Source organism: Callospermophilus lateralis, chromosome 12 (assembly GCF_048772815.1).
Source record: "Callospermophilus lateralis isolate mCalLat2 chromosome 12, mCalLat2.hap1, whole genome shotgun sequence".
Lineage (NCBI taxonomy): Eukaryota > Metazoa > Chordata > Mammalia > Rodentia > Sciuridae > Callospermophilus > Callospermophilus lateralis.
The window spans coordinates 46,747,330-46,765,435 of record NC_135316.1 but is presented as its reverse complement, the minus strand read 5'-3'; the positions used below and the strand labels follow the sequence as shown (position 1 = coordinate 46,765,435).

The window sequence follows — 18,106 nt, the reverse complement described above, 5'->3', positions numbered from 1 at the left end:
TGATGTAAATAAGTTTGCAAAATGATTAGAGATAGAACATCTGTCAAGGAAAATGCAGTATGAAGCTCTCTCTCAGTTGTATGTCACACAACTGAAAGCAAATTAATATAGGCAATCAGTTTGGAATATGTTGTATGACCACATGAAATACTATCACATTTTAGAATTCTTAAAATTACAAACTTTAAGAATCACATGAGCACTGGGAATTGTGGCACTAAGTGGTTCCAGCACTAAGTGGTTCCAACTTTCTTCAGTACTGGCTTCTTTTTTTTTTTTTTTTTTTTAAGGAAAAACACTTATTTGAAATATGCATGACAAAGGATTAATGACCAACATAAAATGTAACTTTAAATAAATAAGGAAAAAAATACAATGGGGAAATGGGAAAGAGACATGAACAGATAATCCTCAAAAAAAGAAATATAAATTCTGAATAAAAATATTAAAAACTTAAAAAAATTACTAACTTTAATTTTTAAATGTAATATAAAAGTAGCAAAAAAGTCTGTATTTAATAAAGCTCATTAGTTATATCCATGATGTAACTTTGGAGTCCCCTACTTAAAAATCAAAAACTTTGTTTTTGAAAAGTTGACTTCAATTTTAAATTGATTATCAAGAAGTAAAAAATTGAAAACAGAACAAGGAATGGCAGTTAAAAAAAAAATGAATTAACATTCAGTTAACCCAGTGATTTCCAAATGGCTAGGGAGAATAAAACATAGTCTATAGAATGGATGTGTCAAATAGATTCTTAAGCATTATGCATAGAGTATAAAAGCTAATCATAAACATAAGACATACAAGTTGCACTCAAAACAGCAACATCTGTTCAGCAGTCTTCATATGATATCCTTTAATGATCATTAAAGTTCATGCAAAAGAATTTTAAGGATAAGCTCTCACTTTGTTGTATCAATTTTAGTAATAAAAGTACCTAAAGGTTAGTAGGAGATAACAGTATGTGCAAAACTATCCAGTATAGTTGTCAGTTTTGACTTGTCAGGGGGAATAATATGCATTGTTAAGGGAGAAAATAAGATACACTTGATAAAACCACTGGGTAGGAATAAACTGATAGAAACACTATTACTTTAATTAATAATTACATTCACAAAAGTATGGACATTTTTCCTTGCACATATGTGGTAGGTGTTTTTTTTATTTAAAACAACTTAAGTACTTTAACAAATTGCCTACAAGTTGAACTAACTAGATGCCTTCTAGAATCCAGGTCTAAAAGAAGTATACAAAGTAAATAAATGTTTTAAAAGACAGAGTTGTTTCTCATGACCTGGGGGATGAGGAAGTTAAACAACTATGTGCAAATTCCCTTCAAAAAAAGAGAAATTTTATAATAGCCTGTGTGAGTAAATAGATTCAATCCTGATTGCCTCTCCTAGGGACATGGAGCTCAGTTTCCTCTATAAAGTGAAATCAAGATTCATGTTCTCGAGTTGGTCACCAAATTTGTTCACTTATTCACTCCAGAGTGCTCCTGCCTTGGGACCTCTGCCTGTGTCACCTGGGATGCCCTTCCTCTAGATACCTGTGTGGTTTGATCTCAGACCTCTTTGGGTCTCACATACCAGTGTTCATGTCTAAATAACTTACATGAAACAGGAACCTGGCCCATCTTCTCCTCCTTCTACCTGCATAACACTTCCCTTCTTGAGATACATATTGTGATTACATGCTTATTGTCTGTCTCCTCCTGCCCTCTCCTACAAAACAAGCACATGAGACCGGTGGTTGTCTACTTTACTTGATGCTTTTTCTAGTCTTTAAAAACTGACCAATTCACGACACTACCTTTGGAGAGAAAGTCTAGGACGTGTTATCTGCCCTCTGAAGAGTTTCAACAAATTGGAAAGTCAAAAATATGATACGCGTCACATACATAAGGTTTGTACCACAAGCTCCTGTGTCTCACTGTGGAGGCTGCAGACCCCTGTTGCACTGTTCATATCCTAGAGCAAGTGAATGGCACCCTTCAGGACAGACAGTGCTCAATCTGCACAATCATACTCAGGGTCCTTGAGTCTGGTATGTGTGATGATGAAAGTTGATCATGCCATTTCTGATTCGTAGCCATTGGTGGCACCCCACTGTCTTCAGAATGAATTTGTCCTTCCTGATCAAGTTCTATCTACCTCTCTAAGCAGCTTTGTCTCGTCCTCCCTCACTTCTGCACAGTCGTCATGAACTTGCACACGGCTCCCACATGCCTGCGCCCTTATCGCCTCTAATCTGACTTAGGTGGTCTCCCTCTGCTCTCTAATGGCAATACCTCACGCTTTTATCCCATTGGGCTTTACTTCATCTCTTGTACTTTGACTATGAATGAGCTCCTTGTGGTCTGGAACCACGAGTCATTCATTCTGTATATCTACCATATAACTTGGGGTTGAATGAATGAATGACTTGTCAAATGAATACATGACTTAATTTGGTAATCCATGAACAATTCAAGTATTTTAATTTTTAAATTTAATTTTTAATTTAATTTTAATCATTACATTTTTTTTTTCTTACTAGAAAAGGAACAACACTGTCCCATGAGAACAGATAAAAGGAACTATGTATGGCCATAGGGTCTCTGTTTGCTCTTAAATACCCAAGAACTGAGTTATTAAGTCATCAAAAAAAATTTATAGGCTTAGAAGAACACTGGGCTGATGATGGCCAAGCGTCTACTTTAGATTTTATCTGAATTCATTCACACTAAGTCCTGACCTTCTTAAAAAAAAAAAAAAAAAAAAAAAAGAGCAACCTAATAGCACTTTCTCGCCTGGCAATAGGGAAGCTTCCCTGATTTACCATCAGCAGCCTCACACCAGCAAAGATGCTCCTCACCATTAGAGAGCTCCACTTCCACCAACAGATCTCAGTCACAATAGGATCTAAAGTGGGGATTTGAAAGTGTCCCACACCTATTAGGCTTATTAAGTGAAAATTCAGCCTCTTTGCATGCCAAAAGTCTGGGAGGCATCTAGGAGAATCTGAAATAACCTAATTCATAGAATTTAAAGTACAAATGCATAACCTCTCTTCCTCGATTTTCCTCAAAGCACAACTGACTCAATCTTATCAGCAGAGAAGAGACATGACCCCAACATTCTCAAATCTTGAAAATAAGATGGTAGGACCCTTTCACCCTTAGACAACTTTGCCCTTCACAGCCAGCCAGGCAGAAAGCAGTTCTAAAGAGAACGTTGATCAGGGAGGTTTGGAAGTGTCAGCATTCATGCTATACTAAAACACCCTGGAAATCCTATTATTTTCTCAGCAATAGTCTTTAAAAATGAAATAACAGTAACAATAACGTTTACCTAAAGAGCACTCATTTTGCATTTCATTTCCTCACATTCCAATATTATGCTGTGATTTCAGATAAAAAGAAGCTAAATCTTTTTTTTTTTAATTTCTGAGAATGTATTTGTGACAGAATTTTTCCCCCCCCTGTGGTGCAGACTTTTTTTTTTTTATTGGTTGTTCAAAACATTACAAAGCTCATGACATATCATCTTCCATACATTTGATTCAAGTGGGTTATGAACTCCCATTTTTACCCCAAATACAAGTTGCAGAATCACATCGGTTACACATCCACATTTTTACATAATGCCATATTAGTGACTGTTGTATTCTGCTACCTTTCCTATCCCCTACTATCCCCCCTCCCCTTCCCTCTCATCTTCCCTCTCTACCCCATCTGCTGTTGTTTAATTCTCTCCCTTGTTTTTTTTCCCCTTTCCCCTAACAAACTCTTATATGTAATTTTGTGTAACAATGAGGGTCTCCTTCCATTTCCATACAGTTTCCCTTCTCTCTCCCTCTCTCCCACCCCACTCGTCTCTGTTTAATGTTAATCTTTTCCTCATGCCAGAATATACAAAGAACTCAAAAAATTAGACAATAAGATAACAAATAACCCAATCAACAAATGGGCCAAGGACCTGAACAGACACTTCTCAGAGGAGGACATACAATCAATCAACAAGCACATGAAAAAATGCTCACCATCTCTAGCAGTCAGAGAAATGCAAATCAAAACCACCCTAAGATACCATCTCACTCCAGTAAGATTGGCAGCCATTAGGAAGTGAAGTAACAATAAGTGCTGGCGAGGATGTGGGGAAAAGGGTACACTTGTACATTGCTGGTGGGACTGCAAATTGGTGCGGCCAATATGGAAAGCAGTATGGAGATTCCTGGGAAAGCTGGGAATGGAACCACCATTTGACCCAGCTATCGCCCTTCTCGGTCTATTCCCTGAGGACCTTAAAAGAGCATACTATAGGGATACTGCCACATCAATGATCATAGCAGCACAATTCACAATAACTAGACTTTGGAATCAACCTAGATGCCCTTCAATAGATGAATGGATTAAAAAACTGTGGCATCTATACACAATGGAGTATTACGCAGCACTAAAAAATGACAAAATCATGGATTTTGCAGGGAAATGGATGGCATTAGAGCAGATAATGCTAAGTGAAGCTAGCCAATCCTTAAAAAACAAATGCCAAATGTCTTCTTTGATATAAAGAGAGCAACTAAGATCAGAATAGGGAAGAAGAGCATGAGGAAAAGATTAACATTAAATTGTGACAGAATTCTTTCTTCCTAAACCAGGTTACATTTAAAGTAACAATGAATTTGAAGATTAGAATCTAAAATGGTATCACACAAGTTGTACGCTTATTGGAGTTCAGAGCTAAAAAAAATAAAAAATAAAAACAAATGAAATACAAAAAACACCACACTAATTTCACTAATAATTATAATTAATAATATATTAATATATAATTATAACACTAATAATTATAACAAACATTTTTAAATGTTTTAAAACTTTAACATTAAAAACAGGGGAATGTGGGCACCCCATCATGGAGGACCGTAGGTTCGTAGTCAAAAGAGTTTGACATGAACAGTGCACACACTTGCTATGGACACCTAAGGACAGAAAACTCCCCGGACTTCTGTTTCTTTCTCTGCAGGATAAAAACACTAGTATGAGGCGAATTAAATAAAAACTATATGAGTTCTCCTAAAATCTGCCAAAAATATGCTCTCAGCAATTTGTTGTTTCCTTTCCTTCCTCGTCTCTAGTATATTATCTACTGTAATTTAAAAGGTATTAAAACGACCATCCTGAGGAGATTAAGAAAAAAACAGAAGGTCGGTAACTGTTCCAGAAGTTTCAAATAAGAAAAATGATGGCGGGGGTGAGGGGTTGGGAGAAAGAAAAAAGAAACCCAAGATTCCAGACTTCTTTGATCATTATTTTCCAAATTAAGAACCACGATATAGAAAAAATAAAAAATCGTGATGTTTGAGCCAGTTAAAGGGCAGGTCTGATGAAAGCAATATCGAATTTGCTTCCCTATCTGTGCTGTCAAGGGGTGTTTATGAGAAAAAAGTACTAAAGGGAAATTTGTTTCCAGAAATTGACAAGTTGTTTCTCTTCATAAAAAGTCACATAATAAAGCCATATAATAAAACATAAGCAATATAATAAAAATATGGAAGGAAGACGCTAAAGAGTCTAAACTAGCTTAAATGTAATTGACCATAGTCATTTAAAAAGAGTGTCACTTTAACAGGTGCTAAAATTATAATCAAGATCCAAGAGAGTAGGCCAATAAGGTACAGCGTGAGTCAATAACATGTATTCCCCAATTTTGCAAGGGTTGACCTGGGAAAGAATATGCATCCTCAGCCTCTTCCTCCTCCCCACCCCCCAGCCACCTCACTTTTATTTAAATTATAATATCTGAACCTTTATTCTTTAACTTGATCCCAGTAAGGAAGAAATTCCTCTAGGGAGGGGCCTCTTTCAGATATTACTCATTTATTTATATTTTATTGTAATACAACTTGATTATTCTACTTGCATTAAAAATGAAGATTATGAAGGTTTGGAATTAAGAGAAGGGGTTGAAAATGAGAGGTTCTGGGTAACAAAGCCAAACTTTACCTACTTAATAAACATCATTATTTGATCTAGGATTAGACTTAATTATAATAATTTGCTCTAACCATGTGCCTTTATTCCTCTTTTTCTAAACACTTAATTCATAATTCCGTTTGTCAAGTTGTTAAAGGTAATGACCTTATTTTATCATCAGGGGAAAAAAAATGAGACCAAACCAAAACAGATGTTGTATGAATTGCTAGTAGTTGACCTTGTCAGAATTACTAGACAAAGGATTTCTGACTTGAATAGTCTCAATAATATTGAAGTAAGGCAGGGGACAGCCCATCTGTGGGCCTCTTTGCAGCCACTTCTTCCAACATATCTTGACTTCACTGGTGCTCAGCTGATAAGTGGAAATATAAAAGCTTTTCAATGAAAATGGTGGAAATGATCAGTTCAGGCATACAGCTCAGTATCCTCACTCTATAGACCTACATAAATCTGGGTGCCTCTGGTTGCTGCTCTAACCACCCAGTCATGTTCTTTTTATTTATAAACAGACACATCTGCATATCTAGGGAGAAAATGAACTTTGGTTAACAACTTCTACATTTCAAATCAAAGTAAACATTTTTAAACTCAAGATTTAATAAAAATTCATTTTAAAAAACAGTAAAATGCATAGTACTAGACATTTAGCAAAAAATTACAAGCATATTAAGGTTTATGCTATACATACTAATTTCAATAACAGAGCACTGGATTAAAAATGCAAAGTATAATGGTTGTATATGAGGCAGGACTGAACTGAATGGGAAAGGGAAAAAAGCTTCAGTCTGTGATATTTACCCTGGGGTTTACTGTCAGGTCAGTGCCCTGCAACAGGAGGGCTGGCTTGGAACAAGACAGTTTGACCCTAAGTGTCAATCTTCCTAAGTGTCCTCGTCCTTTCTCATCTTCCCCCTCTCATTCCTGACAGTACTGGTGGCCAAACAGAGAAGAAGCAGGTACACCTTTGAATTTTTCTTAGACCATGGCACCTTTAGTTTTGGCTTGGAAAAACAAACATAAACGAGTTGCCCAAGGGTTTTGAATCTTGCTACCTCCATTACACAGAAAACTCTTATTTTTTTGCCTTTCTACCTAGAGCCATCCTTCTCAACCTAACACTCTTAGGAAAGTGTTCTAAGTGCTGGAAGCAGATCAACAGATATCTTCCCAAGTCCTCTAATTATGTATATGCTAAGCTGATATTTTATCCTTTTATTATTTAGTATGTGAGTTTGTTAATGATATTGTATTGGAAAGCCAAGGCTGTTTTTTGTTTGTTTGTTTGTTTGTTTGTTTTGGGTTATGACAGTTTTGAGTTGACAGAAGACATCAAGAATAAAAGCAAACAAAAAAGAGGAAAGAGAAATCAACAGTGGAACAGTCATACACATTAAGGAACTGAGAAGACAGTTAAGAGCTGAAAGACAAGGACACAACTGTACGCATTGAAAGTTAACTTTGAGCAAACTTCCTGCAGAATTTTTACAAATTTTATAGCAAAGATTATCAATTTCTCTCTAAAAACAGTTTTTAAAAATATCTTCTTATAAGTTCTGAAGTACATCTATAATTAACAGGTCTCTGCAGAATAGTCTCTTTGCTTCATCTACCTGTACCAGCACTTCTCAGTGTTTACACACATGTACTCAGACCTGAATGAGGTTTATTAACTATTGATGGTTCCTGGCATCACAGGGCTTCCCAGGTCACATCTCAGTGTATTCTTTACTGTTCCTCTAATGAAAATCACTGACATGAATAATACATTCAGCATCGCTTAATATACATATGCAACTTTCATAACAGTAGTAAAGACAGGCCAGTTATACTGCCATGTGAAATACTGTGGCCTGAAAATGGATATGCCAAGCAAATCAGAGAGCTATCACTTATGCATGGAAAATAAAAATAAAATTAAAATACAAAATAAATAAAGAAATGAATAAACCAAAACAAACAAATAAATACAAAGATAAATAAATAAATAAATAACCGTGAACTCAGAAATAGAGATGGTGGTTGACAGAGGCTGGGGTGGTAAGGAAGTGGGGAAAATGAAGATGTGCTGATCAAAAAGTTTAAATTTTCACTTATAAAACAAGAGGAAGTTATGAGGATCTGATATGTAGCCAGGTGATTATCATTAATAATTCTCTATAATTTAAATTTGTTAAGGGGATCTTAAGCATTCTCAGCAAAAAACAAGGTAACCATGTGAGGCAATGAACTGTGTGTTAACTTGATTGTGAAAAACATTTCACAATATACACGTGTATCAAATCAGTGTATTGTAAACTCTCAACGTATACAATTTTATTTGTAAATTATAATTTAAAGCTGAAAATGATATTCTACAGAAAAAAAAAAAAGAGAGAGAGAAATGCACTGGCGTGGGCTCAAGTCTACTCCCAAAGTTGACACTGATAGAAAAGCTGCTATTTTTCAATAACCAAGGCCCATGCTCTAACCCCATGGTCTGGGTGAGAGAGAAAGAAGCCCTTTAAAAATGACACATGAGCCCTATTTTTCAAAGGGCTAACATGTTATCTTTCAAGTTTAAATCTTCTGGAAAGCTCCTCTGTAATTTCTTACTACAACAAGATCATGACATGTGCCACATTTTATTTCCCTTGACTTTGTACGTGCATAATAACGAGGAAGATAATCGGATAGTGACATTCAAAAAGAACCCCCCCTCCACCACTAGAGGTACGCAGGATGCAGGAGGTATTAGGAAAGATGCACAAAGATTTCACATCTACTCAGAACACAAACTTCCAACTCTTTTGAGACACTCCATTTTTTTGCCCTAATCTCTTCCCAAAGGGCACAGGCTGAGTGGAAAGATGTGGACCGGTGTGCCAGTTCACAGCTAGAATGACAGCTATGAGGAACTGGAGATGCTACAGCGCCCCAGCCTCCATTGATCCCCTTGGCAATTCTTATTTCATCCTGAGAACGTGATACTTACTCTTGGACTGCTCTGGCTATGGAAAGGGCCGTAGATCCAGTTTCATTAACGCTATCTAAGGTCACATTTGGCAGGTCATCGTCATCACTGTCACTTTTACTTTGTCTGGGAGATAGGCCTCGGGGGTCCATTTGTGCTGGGAAAAAAAGGCATATATAATGAATTAAAATTAGTGTGCAGAAGTTAACCTTGCCCTGGACCAACATCAAGCATGGAATATCTTTTCTGTGCATTATCACACAAATGGAATTTTCTAGACAATACAGGAATTAGCAAAAGCTACATATTTCATGTACTGAGCACTCAACTGACTTTTTTTCCCTTGTTCATTTGATTTGCAAACCTACATCAGCTACCAAGAGTGTCTGTCAGTGCACGATGACAGAATAGAAACTATAAGATCTGCAACATTACAACTCCCCGGTGGTCAAAAGCTGATTATGTAGCTCATGAGCTACTGTCCCAACCTCTGGTTTCTCCTCCTCCTTGCATCTGCTGCCAGACTTCTGGCCACCTCACTGCTCATTAGCACTTTCCCTGAAAGGGAGAGAGCATGAGGAACAGGAGGTATTATTTGCTTCATGCTCCTCATAGTAAGTTTAAAAGAGAACAAAGTTGGCACGGATGAAAGTGTTAGGTACTTTTCCTGTTTAGAGTGAGCCGCTGTCTCACAGTTCTTTACTGCAGTTCGTGGATATCTGCGTGCATAAAAATGGCAGAGGTGGGCAGCATTCGGAATATCTGTTTATATGTGTTAGAAAGTGCTCTTCATCTCCATCCTGATTTACTTTTCAAAACAGGCATTTCTAGGTATGATTTTCCTCTAACCATAAACTTGCCAAAGCAAGAAACTGATGTTCTGACCCTGTTGACCAGCATCATCAGATCCTTTCAATGAGAGGTTTCTGTTAAAATGTAAAGTGTTCGCCCATGCTGTTTTAAATTAGATTTCATTTCTGCTTTCTTTCTGGTAGGACAATTTTAGCAACCACTGCCTACAATTTCCATCAGCCTTCACCTCAAGAATCAAGTAAGCACACTTTCTCAACTGAAAGTACTGCACTAGTTGATAACTGTGTTGTTAAAATATAAAACTTCAATCCACCCTGATCTAGTCCAGATTGTTCTCAAAGACATCGATATAAGACTTCCAAAAACACCACTACTGACAAAGGAAAGCAAATGTACTTCAAATCATGGTTACAATGTTTGGGTACATGGATTTAAAATCACGGTTAGTCAGGGCATGGTAGTACACGCCTATAATCCTAGTGGCTCAGGAGTCTGAGACAGGAGAATCAGGAGTTCAAAGCCAGCCTGAGCAATGGCCAGGTGAGATGCTAAGCAACTCAGTGAGACCCTGTCTCTAAATAAAATACAAAATAGGGCTGGGAATGAGGCTCAGTGGTCAAGTGCCCCTGAGTTCAATCCCCAATACCAAAAAAAAAAAAAAAAAAAAGGAAAATCACAGTTAGAATGACATTTGATAAAAAGGCATCTTTCTGTTTTCTCATTTTGCTATTACTGTATATCATACATTATATAGAACCATATGGAAATGTTGATATTTCATCCATTTTTACTTATAAACAGGCAATTTCTTATGATTATACACAATATTTACATTCTAGATGGAAAAGTTATACCTACTGAGTTCCCACAGATCCCTAATTAAAGTTGATTGGAAGGAACTGGCTTCTGTTGAAACCAGTGTGTTTTAGTGTATATGACAAACATTCTGCCTGTGTGTGTGTGTGTGTGTGTGTGTGTGTATAAAATCAAAATGTGTTTTGCACAGTACAAGGGATCAACACACATTGGATGAATTAAAGAGAAAATAATCTAAACAATCTAAAGTGGTAGACTTCAACTGAAGACAAATTTGCCTACCCCCCAACCCCCAAACACTGGAGACATTTTGGTTTGTTGTAACTGGGGGTGGGGAAGGAGAGGATGCTAAGGGCATCTAGTGGGCAAGGGGTCAAGGATGTTGCTAAATATCCTAGAATACACAAGAGCATTGGTCTCCCACAGTGAAGAATTTACTAGTATAAAATCTCAATAGTACCCAGGTTGAAAAACTGACCTAGAGATCTAGGAGTCTATATGTAGAAAGGTGTTACACTTTACTAAGTTCAATCACTTGTCTCCTAAATTCAGTCACTCATGAAGAAATTCAGTCAAAGGCTGGATCATCCATATTTCTTGGCCTTTTTCTCAAGTAAAAATAATCCGCTGTCATGTGACTGCCCTCATAACTTCCTCAAATATAGCCTTCACTCCAACTGCCAGGAATTATGGAGGAAATCCATTGAGAGGTTTTGAATGTTTGCTTTGTAGCACTCACTATAAGACAAAAAGACTTTATTTGCCATCTGATCCCTAGAGAAGATGCTTCAGAAGAGTGAAAAAGCAAAATGTACTACCACCACCTGATAACATAGAGCTGAACTTCTCGGTCACTCTAATAGCATGAAGATACCATATCGTTAAGATTTATTCTGGCCAGAGGCAACAGAAACTGGCTCCAGCTAACTTTTATTAAAAGAACACACTATCATGCATCACTTAACGACATGGCCAGATTCTGAGAAATGCACGGTTAGGCGAGTTCATTCTTGTACCAACATTAAAGAGCGTACTTACAAAAACTAAGACGGTTAAGAGGCCATTAGGCAAAATAATCTGTGGGACCACCACTGTATGCATAGTCTGTGATTGACTGAAGTATCATTAAGCAAAGCATGACCATACTGGGAAGATACTGAGCAGCTCAAAATGGAAAGTAAGGATGACTATCCAGCTCAGGATTCAGGGAAGATACAAGCATTTCAGCCAGAAATTCATAGATAGTTTCTTTCTGGGCAATCCTTTTCTAGAATGATTCATTTAACAGCCGTTCCTAACTATTCAAAGCCAGCCAAGAAAATGAATACCATATTGTATGGTATTACATATGCCTGTAAATGTCAACAATGTAACATTTAAAGCTGTCCCAACATCACACACAAAGATGCCTTTGCCAAGGTATCTAATTAGCAAATAGCCAAAGGAAAAAGAATATTCTAGAAGTGTCATTTTGTTAAAAACAGCTGGAGTTCTCATACATAAGTAATTACAAACCAAGGAAGATACAGGCAGTGAACCAAGAAGCAATCTGGCTCTGAAAGTTCAAGTCTAACTGTATGAAACACTTCAAATAACTTGAGTGAGAGTTGTGATCATCTAAATTATGTTATGTTTATATCTTATTGAAAGTATAAAATATGTTAAACAAGATATCCTCTTTGATGTACTTTTTAGGGTATCATAATTGGGGATTTCTTTCCAATATTTTCAACAAATATTATGAAATACATCTGCTACCACCATGCTGGGAAACTGTTTTTACCCATACCTTCAGCCAAGCTGAGGAAGTAATTAGAAAGGCTTTTTAAAATCTGCATTGCTGATTAGGTCAGATGATTAGCTTATCTACATACTTCCATAATTCCACTCTATTTTTATTAAATGTGGAATAGGGATATCTACCCTAGTTCACCTCCATTAATCTTTGCTTAACTGAGCCTATTTATGAAGGCCTAATTCTCTGGTGTGGTTATTTGGGGGCAATATAAAAGGTATCTGGACAACCAGAACAACAACAAAAAATTTACTTCCCTAAGTAGAACAGGAGATGATCTATCAACATTCAGCATTTACCTTGGAGATTTTATTTCTCTTAAATGAAAAAGAGATCAGTTTTGGGAAACCCAGGCCCTGCAGTTCAAGGTTTCTGGTACCCTGAATGAATTTCATTCCATGTGACAAAATCCCAGGAAGAAATACACAGAATCCCAACACCTGAATTTGAATATGCAACTTTCAAATACCCAGCTATAGTAGACTGTTACTATAAAGATCTATCTAACGTATCACATCTCCCTGTGTCTGCGTCCTTGCGTGGCCACTTTTCATAATGCCTGGGCTTACTATATGACTTGATGTGGCTAATGGGACATTAGTGAGTGGGATACAAGAAGAGGCTTCAAAACCACTTGCACACTGGGCTTCCCCTTTCTCTTGCTGTTTTTAGAAGCTAGTCAGCAAATGAATAGGCCTGGGCAAGCCTCTAGGAGACTGCTTTGGAGGCAGAGTAGCCAATCTCAGCCAGCAGCCACAAAAGGAAGCCCTGTCAGACCAGCCACGTTCCAGCTACCAGGTGACGGCAGCCACGTGAAGGGCCCCTGTGAGGTCAGCATGAAAACTGCCCAACTAAACCCACCCCACACTTTTGACACGCAGAATCATGTACAAATAAGATAATTGTTATTTTAATCCACTAAGTTTTGGGGTGATTTTTGGGGTAGCAGTATGAAATCACGATGCCATGTTAACTCTCCCAGGTCCTTCCGGAGATTTTCTAGTAACGAAGTACACAAACTACAGCGCTAGTTACTGTCAGCCTACCCACGCTCTTCTCCTGCCAAGTGGCAATCTGCCCTTAGTGACAAAAACTTAAGTGGGCACATTAATATAAGAAGGAAAAGAAAAGCTATATATTACATTATACATCATCCACTTTTCAATTCAGAATATTCAAAATGTACTTGTCGGTGTTTTGACATTAGGGACATATGTTTGATCCTGCCTCAGCCTTTTGAGTCACTGGGATTACAGGTGTGCACTATCAACCTCAGCGTATCTGGCTCTCTTGAACACACAACACATTAGAACTTTTTTTCTTCCCCACGTAATAGTAAACTGACACAGACACACGGCACCCACGTCCACTGGAGACACCCATCCCACTCACCCCCACCTCGATGCTGTCAAAAGACTTAAACACTTCTAATTTCTTTAGGGATAACCTACTCATTCAGCTATTCATAAGAAAAGGAAGTTTTCCCGTAAGTCACTGTATTAGATGTGTGCAAAGACATTAAAACATACAACAACATTTAAGAACATACCTTGAAACTTACAAACTAACATTTCCTAGCAGGAATAAGGGGTTAGGGATGTAGCTCAGTTATAGAGTGCTTGCCAAGCATGTGTAAGACCCTGGGATGGAGCCAAGCCACTGTTAAAAAAAAAACAACACACACACACACACAACAGAAATCCCAGAAGGAGGCACAACTGAATCCCTTCCTCTCCATGCATCAGGGCTGGAGGGGAGAGGGGCAGCTGGGGTGCGGGGGTGGGCAGCAGCCTCAGTGCCACTGGGCTCTCTTTTCTTCCTCTTTCAGCTACTGACAGGCCGCCCGCCACTTGCAGATGCCCTACTTGTTTGTCCTGCCAAGGCTGAAACATGCCCCAGTTAGAGAAAACTTGGCTTCTAGGAGAGCTGCTGCTTCATGCTAGGAAGGAAGGCAGTGGAGACGTGAGGTGGGGAGGGACGTGAAGGGGGAGTTGAAAGGGGGAAATTCATAGCATCATTGGGTAGAAGAGTCCACCAGCACATTTTATGCAGGAATTGTTCTACAAAGGAGAGTCACAGAGCTTCTCTAGGATGAGAACATGGCTCTGGCATCAGAGAACCTGGGGTAACTTCTGGTCCTGTCACTTGCAATGATCTGACATTCAGCAACTGACTTTGTACCACTAATCCTCAGTCTCTTCGCCTGCCATTGCTGTTGTGGGCAGGAAAGTAGATAATGCACACAAAGCACTGAGTCCCCTGCCTGGGACTTAGAAGTCAACCAGCATCCTGTTTTACGTAACTGTATAGGACTGCTGCTTTAACTATACCCTTATATGACACTGTTTCCAAATTCTACCCCATCTCCTGGACCATTTAAATGTTTTAGACAGTTTTACAAGTACCTAAACTTAAAATACTTCTAGAGGCAGACACTAATCATATATAAAATACTACCCTTATTTTGGGTGGGAGGTATCAGGGATTGAACTCAGCAGCACTTAACCACTGAGCCACATCCCCAGCCCTATTTTGTATTTTATTTAGAGACGGGGTTTCACTGAGTTGCTTAGCAGCTTGCTTTTGCTGAGGCTGGCTCTGAACTCGCGATCCTCCTGTGGAAGCCTCCCCAGCTGCTGGGATTACAAGCATGCACCACCAATGCCAGCTAAGCACTACTTCTTGATCAGAACATTCATCTCTGTATTCAGGCAACAGGTAATTATTAGACACTGTTGAGCTATTAAGCATTCTCTTGGGTGCTGGCTAAAGAGCAGCGAGCAGGACAACCTTTCTGTTTTCACTTTGAGAGGAGACAGTAAATAAATGAAGATAAACACATATGGTATCAGAAAATGATAAGTGCCCTTAGAGAATGATGAAGCAGGGAAGGTGACTAGGGTTGCTGAGAGGCAGGCAGATGGTGTCAATGATGGTGGCCAGGAAGGGAGTTTTGGGAAAGATGACATGTGAGCAGGGACCTGAAGGGGCTAAGTGGGAAAGGCTTACAGATGTGAGCTGATGTACTTTTGTTTGTGTTTGAGGGGCAAGGGACATTTGAGGCAGCAAACAACAGGTGCAAAGGTATGTGTGTGTTGTGCCTGCTGGGAGACCTACCAGGAGGCTGAGCTGGGACCAACAAAAGTAGAAAGTCTAGGATCGGGACAGAGAGCAAAGGACACACAGAGAATGGATTTTGACCTTTGCCGTAGATGTAATGCGAAGTCACCGGAAGTACTGAGCAGAAGAAAGACAGGATCTGAATGACGTCATAAGATAAGGATCCCTCTGGCTATTGGCCCGAGATCCAGCTGGAGGTACACATGTGGGGATCCTCTGTGACATTAATATTAATATTCTTTATAAATGGCACTAGCTTCTCCTCTTTCATCAGTTCAAGCTGACTACACATAGTCATCAATTAAGACCCAGGACTTTTTGACAAGAAGGGCCACGCAGCATGCCTGTCATGATGTATTTGCACAATTGATATTCAGACTTTGTGTGGTTTCAGGATATCGGTTGTTTAAATACATGGCTTATTTTTCTAGCATACCAAAACATGATGAGAGAAACATCCACAAGAGAGCCCGACTCAAAGTACTGTGAACTCCATGAGTCGAGCCAGCTCACTCAGTGCCCAGTCTGCTTATTGGTGTTGATGAAGCCTTGCATTTTGCTTCCATTACGTATGCTACTGCTAATGAGGCTGTATGCCTCCACAGCCGCCGCTGTGACGGTTCACACAACTCTAAATGAAGATTTAAAAATTCAATTTTGTAAATTCTGGGATATTGGCACTGTGTAGATATAATATGCAATTTATTCATTTTCCCCCAATTCCTATCTGTATACTTGACAGTGTAATGGCTTCCGCTCCTATTATATTACAAAAATAACCTCATAATGTTCTTATCATTCCCTAGCACAAGGTCCACTTCCGTCACAATACTGCTGGACCTCTCCACAGCTGTCTCCATTGTTGGTCATCCCCCTCCATTTTCATTCCCAGCCTCTTCTTAAAACTCTCCCCCTTCCTTGGGCAAACCAAGGCCTGTGGAACTTGTATTTGTTTGAATAAAGTTTTATTCAGCCATGCACATTCACTTCCTGTCTGGCTGATTTAGAGCGACAACAGCAGGATTGAGCAGCTGCCACAGAAACCACATGGATCACATGAACAACTACCTGGTCCTGGAGAGGAAGTGTTTGCTGACTATGGTACACCATTGCGTTCTCTGGGGGCTCTTCTCCTTGTGATCACTGGTCTTCTATTTCCTTCTGGCCTCTTCTTTCCATATAATATTAAATGTTACTTTGCCCCCGAGGTTTCACTCTATTGATGAGCTCTTCTGTCTATTGATGAACTCTCAGTGACTCAGCACAATTCCCAGGATTCCTCCCCGCCCCCACCACCTCCACCATCTCAACCACTATCTCAGTGGGACCAACTGCCAGATCCATGGGCCCAGCTCTAACCTATACCCTTAAACCAGGCTCACCTTCAACCACCCTCCTTACTAATTCTCCACCTGCCTATTCAAAATTATCTCACACTCAAGTCCTGTTCTTCCTTCTGGTTTCTGATTTCAACTGATAGATCTGTCACTCTCCTGCTCTCCCAGGTTCCAGACTGTCATTCATTTAATTTGTCCCCCTCATGAACTCAATTGTGAAATGCTGTGGATTTCACCCCATTGACTTTTCTGGACTCTTTTCTTAACTGAACTCCCTCAAGGTCCTGATAGCCACATAGCATTTCTCTAGGTAACTGGGTGATTCCAAGACTTTCCTTAAATCATTTCTCACTTTAAAATCTTGAATTTTTTCCCCATTGTCTAACAAACAGGGTTTGCAGCCCCTCACAACCATCTTCCAGCTCATCTTATACTCAATGCTTCTGACACAAGGCCTACCCCCAAATCCCTTGAATCCAGCACCATCAGGCTATTTCCTTCCACACACCATCTGGCAAACAAACAAAACAAACCCTACCTGTCCTATAGAATGACATCTTTTTCATGAACTTTCCTTTTGCTTTCTAACTAAATGCAATCTTTCCTTGAACCAAAACCAACACCTACTTTGCATTCATACGTTTTTATGGCATTTGGCATTTCCCATTTTGAACTGAGGTGAAGTACACACTTGTTTTGCATCCCTCTTATTTTGTCTGCTGCTTCAGGAGAGGTGGTGTCAATCATATTCCCTTGTACACTGTAAAATGCAATATCTACTGATGAAGATGGTGGTAATAATGCAGAGCTTTACTTAAATGATTATGGTAGTCCCCAGCTGGAAGGAGATTGTATAATATCATGATAAAAGTGTCTAATTCACATTTTCTTTAAAAAAATTACATTCTGATTTACATTCTAATATTAACATTTGTGGAAGGAAAGTTACTATCATTAAATTTCTATTACTCTGTAAAGTCTTAGAATATTATATTTGGGGTTTCAACAGACCATGGGATGACATGGGAATGAAAATGTTCATAATTTTTATTCACCCTTTCAGCTAAATTACTTAGAATGGGCTTTCCTTTCCTTTCAGGAAGTCATTTTCAACACTTTCTCACACCTCTCATTTCTATCATGTCAATTAGTGCTTAGAAATGGCAAAGAGGGAATATCATCATTTAAAATACAACATAAAAATTAATGTTTGTGGAGGTTATCAAAATAGCTACTTGGGTTTCATTTTTCTAAAGAATCATAACTAAAACTACTTTTCTTTGTCAAAAGAA

General features: G+C 38.7%; 1 protein-coding gene across 2 annotated transcripts in view; it reads right to left on the bottom strand.

Moving 5' to 3' along the window:
• Klf12 (KLF transcription factor 12) overlaps window positions 1-18,106 on the bottom strand; it is a 445,629-nt gene that overhangs the window by 116,844 nt on the left and 310,679 nt on the right. For both annotated transcript variants that reach the window (XM_076872059.2, XM_076872060.2), the window contains one exon: window positions 8,955-9,090. In XM_076872059.2, coding sequence (XP_076728174.1) covers window positions 8,955-9,090 — 136 coding nt within the window. The remainder of the gene's footprint in view (window positions 1-8,954; window positions 9,091-18,106) is intronic.